Source organism: Brassica rapa, chromosome A02 (genome assembly GCF_000309985.2).
Source record: "Brassica rapa cultivar Chiifu-401-42 chromosome A02, CAAS_Brap_v3.01, whole genome shotgun sequence".
NCBI lineage: Eukaryota > Viridiplantae > Streptophyta > Magnoliopsida > Brassicales > Brassicaceae > Brassica > Brassica rapa.
The window spans coordinates 3,292,276-3,302,975 of NC_024796.2; the positions used below are offsets into that span (position 1 = coordinate 3,292,276).

Sequence of the window (10,700 nt, forward strand, 5' to 3'; positions counted from 1 at the left end):
TATATAATTTTTTAATTTTTATTATATGGTTACTATGATTGTTTAATTTATTTTAATAGCTTAAAATTAAACAAATATAATTATAATGCACACTTATTTTTATCAAATCTTTATTATTCAAAATCATTAATTGTCATATATACTTTAGCCACATTAGGCAATTCCGTAATCTTATTTAAGAAAATAATGAAGCACATTAATAATGCATTTACTATGGTTTAATAAAAAGTTTATTATATATTTAGATGGACCAACCTATTTCTCTAAGGATTCTAAGAATCATTTTAGTGATGACACATGACTACAAAAAAATGTTGCAATGCTTCTCAAATAATATATAGGGGATTGACAATTACATGAACTGATTTCTTAGCTAATGTAGTGCAGGTCCATTGCTTTCATTATTTTAACGATCATTATATGAAAATAAATTTATATAATGTTTCTAAAAATCTTATATGCTTTAGATTTTTAGAAACATTATATAAAGCATATAAGATTTTTAGAAACATTATATAAATTTATTTTCATAGAATTTCACAATGTACAAAATTTTCTACAACTTTTTTCAAATTTAACAAATTTCTCAATTTTTAGAATCAATAAAATCTATATAAATCTTACTTCCACTAACACTATAGTTAATTTTGGCATTATTCCAGTTACTAATCAGAAACATTTTGTTGACAAAAAAGTAATAAACATTTTATACTCCGTACGTATTTTGTAACTGGTACAAACGTTTTGCACCATTTACGGGGATGGTAACAGTCGTGCTGTTCCATGTGTTGGCACATGATATTTTGTGGACAGCTAGAACCAGCCCTACTATAGGTGATCTTGTGCTTGAACTCTGATATTTTAATTGTATAGTACAGTATATAGACTATGATCATTTTGGGAATATCTTTAGTTTCCAAAACGTTGTTGGTCGTTGTTGTTATCGGTAGAGTTTTTTTTTTTTGCTAAAATTGTTATCGGTAGAGTTGTCACATGTTTAATATATTTAATTTTTTTTGTTTTGTTTTGACTAACGTTTTTTTTCTGCCTTCATGTAATATGTCAGTATGTACTATAGTGGCTATTGGTAGGTGAATATGGAATATATGTTCTGCCACATTTTTTTAAAAAAATCGTTCATCTACATATTTTCCAAAAACTTACTTGGAACATCTTTCTCTCTAAAAGTTTTAGAGGTCACAATTCACCAAGATCTGAATGATGATCGCGGTAAAGCAAGCGTACAGAATAAACATGTGGTACGATACATCTACGCTTCATGCACTATATCGGATAAATATTGTCTTCAAAGAATAGTTGGTATGAAATAACGTTTGGTTGATGCAAAATATTTTGCGGTGCAGAATAGATATATAATTATTAAAAATATGAAATTTATACGGATTTATGCAATTCGGATCAATATAATTTTTGTTTGGTTTGATTCGATTTAATTAGTATGATTAAAAATATAAAAGGTATTTAATATTTACGTGATTTGGATCATATTAAAAATATGAAATAATATATTTTGAAAAAGAAATGTTCAGAAATTTGGTATATATATTATATATATTTTATAAATATACAAATAGTATTCTCAAAGATATATTTATGTATGAAAGGTGTTCAAATATATATATATATATATATATATGTATGAAAGGTGTTCAAAATTTATATTGTTTGGTATCGATTTCTGGTTACGTACACATATCAAATACACTTAATTATTAAAAAAATCTATTATATATTTTGAAAAACGGTTTTTCATTATAAATCACATCCATTTGAACACACTATTTTTCATGCTAGTATGTTCATATTCACATTTTTGATATCACACCACTATATTTTAATGTGTATTAAATAATCGTAACAAATACTATAAAGGAAAAATTCTTATAAAACACATCAAAATTGGAGATAAAATGAATATGTGCGTTATTTAATAGAACTAGACAAAACAAAAATTGTTATTTTTGATGACAAATGCGTTATCTGACACAAAATCGTCCCGCACATGTGTAATAATATTGTCAATATAATTGACTGGTGAAAATCTTACCTTCCACATGACTATCATGAGAATCCTATTTAATTGCTAAAATATTTTTATGGAGTAAAAGAAAAAAATGTATTTGATATCGATAAAATTATTAAGAAAAAATTATGCTGAAATGAATTTTGAAAGCAACCAAATTTATGATGCCAGAGGGCATTCAAATAAGACTGGGGTTTAATGGTTTATCATCTCATTTTATATATACTTTTAATATTTATAGTGTATATATTTCATCTTATTATTTATTGTGTGAATATATATTAAATAAAATTTTAGGCAAAAAACATATCTAACAAAAAAAAGTAAGATAACATAATAGATTGCATTTTTTTCAGTGTTGGTTTTTCCGAGTAAACTAGTATTTTTTTACCATTGGTTGATTATGCTTTTACAAACTAGGAAAATCTTAATGTATTAAGTTAACTCATTAATAGTAACAAATTAAAAAAAAAAATTATTCTTACAGTTTAGTTTTCAATTGAACAGTTGTCGTATCATCGAACGGTAAATACATTATTCCAAACATCAACTGTGCACTACTCAAGATAGTAAATATATAGTAAATGATGCATTAATATGGGGGTAAACTTATTCGCATATCCTGCATTTTTCTGCAAACTGTTTGTTACTGGTTAAAATATGTTTGGTAGATAATTAATAATATGTTTGTCTAGAAAAAAATAAAGTTTATTAACTTGTGTATTTTAAATCTCTAAATAATTTAAACGTAGGGAACCCATATGGTTACCATTCAATATCATTATATAAAACGCATGAGGTGTTTCTCCATTTCCTCGTATCCATTCATCACTTTCCCTCTCCTCATCATCTCGTGTTATACTCTCTGTCTCATCTACGTGATGGTGCTCTCTCACGCCGCATCGGATACGGACGTCTCTCACTCCACATTCGCATCACCATACGTCCGAACTTCACTTCCCAGGTAACATATATTGGACCTATGCTCGACCATCAACTCTGACAATATATAACTAACAATATAACAATCTTTTTTGACTAAAACGATATTAAAATCTTAATCATGTAATATGTTATAAGTATGTATTAAGGGATATGTATATCCCACATTGGAAAATCAATGGGACATTAAGTAATATATAAAGGATTAGGGCCAATCCACTAATTGCCAATTGGTTTTGAGTTGGAAACCCATAATAAACTCGAATTTAACATGGTATCAGAGCCCAGATCCTAATAAGTTAAACCCCTAATTAATATTAACCCTACCCGACCGGGTATATAGGTCGTAATTGACTCGCTCGACCGAGTATAACTGTCTTAAAAAGGTTCCGAGATTTCTGGCCGATAAGAACCATCATCTCGAGGAGGGGTATTAAGGGATATGTATATCCCACATTGGAAAATCAATGGGACATTAAGTAATATATAAAGGGTTAGAGCCAATCCATTATGGCCTCAGATGAGGAGAGGGAAAGGATTAGGGCCAATCCATTAATGGCCTCAGATGATCCAATGGGACATTATGGCCTCAGATTGATCTGAGGCCATTAATGGATTGGCCTCTCGTATCAATGGGATATTAAGTAATCTCGATCATAATGGTGTTAAAAACATTAATATCAGGTTCAAGATGCCGGGAAACTCAATTCCGAACGAAGCTGCGTATCAGATAATGCACGACGAGCTAATGCTTGACGGCAATTCAAGGCTGAACTTAGCCTCCTTCTTGACAACTTGGATGGAGCCTGAGTGCGATAAACTCATCATGGCATCCATTAACAAAAATTACGTCGAGAAGCACGCGTACCCTATCACCACCGAACTCCAGGTATTGGATCATATAATATATATAAAAAAAACCTTCAAAAGTCTTGGGGGCCAAAGCCAATGTTTCATTAGACTGTGTTCATATCCATCCGCCCTGATTCTGCCACATTCTAGTTCACTAAGATTATTATAGTTAACATCAATCTCAATGTCAATGTCATTTGTCAAGTGGGGTTTCACTAATTAATCTTTTTTGTTTAATGTTTGATAAATAAAACAGAACCGATGTGTGAACATGATTGCAAATCTATTCAATGCTCCGTTAGGAGAGACGGAGACAGCCGTCGGAGTAGGGACCGTTGGATCATCTGAGGCCATAATGTTGGCCGGTTTGGCCTTTAAGCGGAAATGGCAGAACAAGCGTAAAGCCGAAGGCAAACCCTTCAATAAACCAAACATTGTCACCGGAGCCAATGTTCATGAAGTAATTAACAATTGTTCAAGATTAATAATCATGATCAAATTGGTGCTTTTGATCATTTTCTTACAACGACGAATCAAAATGTTAGGTGTGTTGGGAGAAATTCGCCAGGTACTTTGAGGTTGAGCTTAAAAAAGTCAAACTAAGCGAAGGATATTATGTGATGGATCCAGAGAAAGCTGTTGAGATGGTTGATGAGAACACTATATGTGTTGCGGCCATTCTTGGTTCCACTCTTAATGGAGAATTCGAAGATGTCAAACTCTTGAACGATCTCTTGGTTCTAAAGAACAAAGAAACCGGGTAATTAAATAGCTTCATGTCAATAGATTGTTTACACCCTAATCAAAACAACTAACCTATGCGTCCATACATGCATGTCTTTTTCATAGATGGGACACACCGATCCATGTGGATGCAGCAAGTGGAGGATTCATAGCACCGTTTTTGTATCCGGAATTGGAATGGGACTTTAGGTTGCCGTTGGTGAAGAGTATAAATGTGAGTGGTCACAAGTATGGACTTGTGTACGAAGGCATTGGTTGGGTGGTTTGGAGAACCAAAGAAGATTTGCCTGAGGAACTCATATTCCACGTCAATTATCTTGGTGTAGACCAACCCACTTTTACTCTCAATTTCTCTAAAGGTAATTTACTTTGATATTGATTTTAACTAGTTATTTTTACTTTTTTCTTGCTATTTTTATTTTATTGATAGAATTTTAATTTAGCTATATTTGTTTTCAGTTTTTCACCAATCACTCTTCATTGATATTCATCTCTCTATAAACGTAGGTTCAAGTCAAGTCATAGCTCAATACTACCAACTTATCAGACTGGGCCACGAGGTGAGTCGGTCCACGATTACTTTAAACACTATTTAATTATCATGCTAATGCTAAGTAATTAGACATGTTTTAATAAATAATATTGTATCAAACAGGGTTATAGAAATGTGATGGAGAATTGCAGAGAGAATATGATCGTGCTAAGGGAAGGACTTAAGAAGACAGAAAAGTTCAACATCATATCAAAAGACGAGGGAGTGCCACTTGTCGCTTTTTCCTTGAAAGATAGCAGCTCTCACACTGAGTTCGAAATCTCCCACATGCTTCGCAGGTCAATTGTCTTAACTAAGATCTCAAATGCCCTTCTTGTTTAGAAGCTTTCATTGTGATATGAGTTGTGTATGAATATGATGTATCTATAATGAACTTCTCTATAAATATGTAACATGTAGGTACGGATGGATAGTGCCAGCATATACAATGCCTCCAAACGCACAACACATAACTGTTCTTCGAGTGGTCGTCAGAGAAGATTTCTCAAGAACACTCGCAGAGAGACTTGTGATTGATATTGAGAAAGTGATGCGTGAGCTCGATGAGCTTCCTTCGCGAGTAGTCCACAAAATTTCGCTAGGAGAGGAGAAGAGTGAAGCTAATGGTGATAAATTGAGAGTGACTGTGAAGAAAAGCGATATGGAGACGCCGAGAGAGATCATCAATGACTGGAAGAAGTTGGTTCCCGACAGGAAGAAGACAAATGGGATCTGTTAATTTAATATTAGTGAAAATGTTTGAACTGCTTTATTAATAACTGCATTGATTCGGAGATTTGAAGGTTTTTCCTTTCTTGTTGTTGAACTAAGTGTGTTTCATTTGATTAACGTGTAATATCTTTTGATATTATTGCAGCATTATGAATTTTTTTTGTGTTATTTGTTACTAGTTTACCATCCATTGCTTATAGAGACTCCATTTTCTCAACTCTTGCTCGCCATGTCGCTACACCGCTGGCAGCTGAAGGTTTGGCCCTGCGGGAAGCACCACTAAAGTGCAGGGATCTCAGCTTACCAAAGATCAGATGTGAATCAGACTCAGCCATCCTGGTTAAAGCTATTAATTCGAACACCCCTCTTGTTGGTTTGTGTGGTATCTTTGCTGACATTAGCTCTATTGCCTCCTCTTTTGAATCCATCTCATTTAACTGGATCTCGCGTGAGAGAAACACCATTGCGGATGGATTGGCAAAGAATGTATTATCTGCTGAACTTGCCATTTTGGCTGATGCCTAATCTCGTTTAGGTTGGTTTAATATAAGTTGTGTTTCAAAAATAAATAGAAATCTCATTGTTCTTTTATTTTATTTTTAAATTCCGTTAGCTGGTAGGATAACGTAACATAAGAAAATGGGTGATCACTTTTTGTAAAAATGTTTAATTCTGATAAACCAAACTGAAAATTAACCAAAGAATAAAAGTCAAGACAAATGAAATAAAATTTTCTCTAAATGTAAAGTATGCTTCATTTCTTAAGAGAAAACACTCCAAAAAAGAAAACACTGATATCGTTATTAAGAAGGACTAACTTTATTTCCTCGAAGACTAACATGGAGAAGCATAATTAAAAAGGAAAAAATTAAAACCTACTAAGAACTCATTATTTATAATTCTGATAACTAATTAAAACCCCTAAGCTGGCGAGGGAGCAGATGGAGTAGATCCAGATTTGGTGGCACAATGTAGCTTAACAAAGTAGTCAAAGAAAGGGTTATGGTAAGCTCCAAAGACAGTCTTGTCACAGTCTACATCCATCTTCTGAATCGAAGCACAACATTCCGATCCAATAACAGGTTTGTGGGTGAAGAAAGCTTTCTGGATATCCGCCATACATGTTTTTACATCCTTGCAATCAGACAAGCACTTGGCGACTACCGGTGGTGGATGGAACGGAACAGGGTGGAAAGGGTGGTTGTAGCCGGCGGGGAGTGGCGGAAAGGCCTTTCCGCCAGCACATGGGAACGTCCACTGTGGTGGCTTAGGGTGAAAGTAAGGGTAGGAATGGTAATGCCACCATTCGAGCTTTTCGCTACGCAACGATGGCATTGACTCCATATCACTTGCTGTGACTTGAGATGTGACATAGCATGAGAAGAGTATAATAGCAACAAGCATCGTGAGATTCTTCATTTTTCTTTGGATTCTTGGGAGCTTTTATGAGGTTTGGATATGTGAAATGTGAAAATGATGTATGCGTTTATATAGGTGTTATAATTAGGGTTTTTAGATTACAACTTTGTGTGCTGTGATAAGTTCGAATGATGTATCTTATTGGCATATTCTCTGATTGACTCGGCTATTTCTCTTTGACGACGTGATGTTTGTTATGATCCTCTGATCATTTTTCGCAACAGTTGTGTACTACATTTATTATTGAGAAAATTACACTAAAGGATATACTTTTATAACTTTCATTTAGTGTCAAAGTTGTCAAAAAGGTAGTTACATACGAATGATTTTTTAATTATTAGTAGTATTCACTTGGCGACCAAAATCATGAAATTTTGGGAAGACCTTCGTGGCACACAAAACTCAGTGGAGAAAATCACGAGTGGCAACACAATTTGACAGATTCAAGGGAAATGTTGGATGAGAATCATTATTATCTAGTACATGTATCTCGTTTATTTATTATTATTGCTTTTGGTCTTGGTACATATTTTTAAAGTTTAAAACTTCTTAATCTTACAAAAGGTATGCACAACGTGAATTGTTTTATAAGATCGTCTACCCTTTTTTCAAGAGATTTTCGCACTGAATCTCACAGCATACAAATTGGTACGCAGCAGTAATCAGAATGTTAAATTGAAAAAAAACGTCTAAATATGACTCCAGTAGAAAGTTTAATTAAATAGGTGTATTTAAAGTCGTTTATATGGAGCATGGTTGCTGTTAGATAGTAGAATGAAACATTTAACTGATGATGCATGCATAAGATGCAAGAACCACATAAAGTGATGATGCATGCTCAACATTCTGTGACTACGATAACCTAATTAATGGAAACTCGTTATAGCGACATTCATAATACGTTCCATGTTTGTGATTTTAGTAAGATATTTTGAAAAATGCTAAATATAATTTTAGTAGAAATTTCAAGAAAAGGTGTTTAAAATTGTTTATATCTGAAAACTCGTTGCTGTTATATAGCAGAATGAAACATTCAATTGTAAGCAACTAAAGCTTTTAAAATCCATATTATGAAGTTACACCATATTTACAAGTTATTGTGTCAAGTTTCAACCTAGTTGATGAATTTTAAAAATTTCAACTGTACAAAGATCATATGATATAGAATGTTAAGATACAAAAATAAAAATTTTGCATAAAATTATAGTATTAGAAGGGTTAGGAAACGGAAAGCAAGGAGTCCCATGGATAAGGGGAACAGTCGGATATGTAAGTCAAAAGGATCCTCCAAATCAGAGAAAGGTTCCGTAGAACAATCACCAAATCGAAAGTACGGAGGAAACGAGGGATGGGTCCTACACGCAACTTATATAAGTGGAAACCTATTATTTTATTACTATCATTAGTTTCGCATTATTGTTACAGATTAATACTATAATTTTTTTTTGTCATTTCTAACTTGTGACTTGTGAGATAACAACTGTAAGTAATAATACACTTATGTTGCGTCCTTCCTTCCATACTTCCAGCGTCAGGGGTATTCTATTCATATTATGTGGTATGATTTTAAATCTTTCTTTAAATCCAGTTTGGTGCATTTTGATGTTTGGTCGAAGCAATCACTAAGTCAAGATATTTAGCGTCGTGGTTTATACTAGTTTTGTTGTTGCGGATTGTGGATTCAAATCCAGATAATACATATAGTTGACCAACAAAATAAAATAGATGTTATCAATTAAACTTCTGTTCAGATTTGATGTTGTGATTCAGTATATATTTATATTTTTCATATGAAAAGAAAATACTAATCTGTATTGAACAGAGATACTAAGCTGACGACAGAAAAAGTTATAGCGAAAAGAGATAACTAATTAGCTATCGCAAATTCAATTAATAAGCTTTTAGTCATTTTGCTTGTCTATATGACCACTACATGCTCTACTTTCTGTTTAACCTTCAGTCTTCAGTTGAAAAAAAAACTATCATTGGAAAAAACCCAAACCAAGAAAAAAAAAGCTTTTCAGATTAGTTTTATTTTATTATTTAAGCTTCTTATTCTTCTGATTTCTGGTAAAGTTAGATAAACATATAGAAAAAATTACCATAAGTTGCATAACTTCTAACTTCTGTTGACAAACTTTTAAAAACTAAATATTTTATACGTCAAAACTTTGTATCTGGCCATTTACAACATATAACTTCCATGTAAAGTGATAAGAAGAAACAAAAAAAAAATGATGGCTATAGAGTTATGAAAAACACGGCAATATATTTGAATATAATATAATGGAAAAGACGCGCATTCAACCATATAATGTCAACCTGTATTAGCACAACTGTCTATCTCCACCTTACAAAATAACATTAATAATAATCTCTAACTATATTTCCCCCGAACATTCTCTTGTATATATACACTTTACATCTTCTTGGATCCTCTCCTAAACATACCTCCTTTCTATTGTTCTCTCTAAAGAGTAAGTCTTCGATCTTTCTTCACGACATGGGAAACTATGCTTCTTCCGCTCTAAGCAAAACCTCGTCCTCTTCATCAACGGCGAGAGTGATTCTCCCGGACGGTGAAGTCCGTCACATTCACGAACCAACTAAAGCCGCAGAGCTTATGATGGAGATTCCCAGCTTCTTCCTCGTCGACGCCAAGTCGTTAAAAATAGGCCGTAAGCTCAACCCTTTAGCCGCCGATGACGATCTTGAGCTCAAAGGCTGCCACGTCTACGTAACTTTCCCCATGACGCGTGCCACGTCAGCAGCAAACGCTTCGGACATGACTAGGCTATTCCTAGCCGCCAAGAAACAGCAACGCCGCCGAGTTGGTAACAAATCTTCCCGTGACGGAACAGCCGTGAAGCATTGTCACAACGGAAGGGTGTCGCCGGACGGAGAAGTGGGGGACGTTGGGGTGATAACGGCGGTATCGAAGCTGAGTTTAGAAGATATCGAAGAGTTTTCGGCGGCGGAGTTTATGCATAGGATCTCTATTTCGAAATCCAAGAAGCCAAAGTTAGAAACTATAGATGAAGAATCTTTGTGTTAACGTACACAAAATCAAACAAAAATGGAAATTTGATTTTTTTTGTTTTCCAACGTTATTTTTCTTTTACGTATTATTTTTTGTTCATCTATCATCCTCTCCGCGCAAGTGGTTTTTCTCTTTTGTGGTATTAATGATGAACATAAAGAGACATTAGTCGAGAATGAACATGTGGATTTTTAATTGTTTTGGTTCTTTTTTTTTTTTTTTTTGGAACTCCATTGTTTTGGTTCAGAATGTGAATTTATAGCTACTCCAATTGTTTTTTTTTAACACTAGCTACTCCAATTGTTATCACCATTAACTTTCCGAATTATATGATCGTAGTTATTATGAAATCTTTTTTTTTTGAATTAAATGTTAAATTTATTCAAATCAAAATC

The 10,700-nt window shown here is 33.4% G+C and overlaps 3 protein-coding genes across 3 annotated transcripts; 2 read left to right on the forward strand and 1 right to left on the reverse strand.

Annotated features, from left to right (window-relative positions):
• Window positions 1–171: 171 nt before the first annotated feature.
• On the forward strand, window positions 172–6,392 carry LOC103851100 (glutamate decarboxylase 1). The gene is made up of 8 exons (XM_009127930.2): window positions 172–3,008; window positions 3,671–3,875; window positions 4,095–4,298; window positions 4,384–4,598; window positions 4,688–4,941; window positions 5,090–5,142; window positions 5,238–5,413; window positions 5,535–6,392. The coding sequence occupies exons 1-8, from the start codon at window positions 2,806–2,808 to the stop codon at window positions 5,851–5,853; spliced, it is 1,629 nt and encodes a 542-aa protein (XP_009126178.2). The 5' UTR covers window positions 172–2,805; the 3' UTR covers window positions 5,854–6,392.
• A 235-nt stretch (window positions 6,393–6,627) lies between these two features.
• On the reverse strand, window positions 6,628–7,316 carry LOC103851101. Its single transcript, XM_009127931.3, has one exon. It carries the CDS (start codon window positions 7,263–7,265, stop codon window positions 6,768–6,770), a length of 498 nt encoding a protein of 165 aa, XP_009126179.1. The 5' UTR covers window positions 7,266–7,316; the 3' UTR covers window positions 6,628–6,767.
• Window positions 7,317–7,339: 23 nt separating this feature from the next.
• LOC103851103 lies at window positions 7,340–10,633 on the forward strand. The gene is made up of 2 exons (XM_033285839.1): window positions 7,340–10,508; window positions 10,547–10,633. The coding sequence occupies exon 1, from the start codon at window positions 9,769–9,771 to the stop codon at window positions 10,318–10,320; it is 552 nt and encodes a 183-aa protein (XP_033141730.1). The 5' UTR covers window positions 7,340–9,768; the 3' UTR covers window positions 10,321–10,508; window positions 10,547–10,633.
• Window positions 10,634–10,700: the final 67 nt, after the last annotated feature.

Excerpts from the sequence above, each read along its gene's own strand:
- LOC103851100 (XM_009127930.2), top strand. The coding sequence starts at position 2,806 with ATGGTTACCATTCAATATCATTATATAAAACGCATGAGGTGTTTCTCC. Across the intron at positions 4,299-4,383 it reads CCGGAGCCAATGTTCATGAA|GTGTGTTGGGAGAAATTCGC; the intron begins GTAATTAACAAT and ends TCAAAATGTTAG. Across the intron at positions 4,942-5,089 it reads TACTCTCAATTTCTCTAAAG|GTTCAAGTCAAGTCATAGCT; the intron begins GTAATTTACTTT and ends CTATAAACGTAG.
- LOC103851101 (XM_009127931.3), bottom strand. The coding sequence starts at position 7,265 with ATGAAGAATCTCACGATGCTTGTTGCTATTATACTCTTCTCATGCTAT.
- LOC103851103 (XM_033285839.1), top strand. The coding sequence starts at position 9,769 with ATGGGAAACTATGCTTCTTCCGCTCTAAGCAAAACCTCGTCCTCTTCA.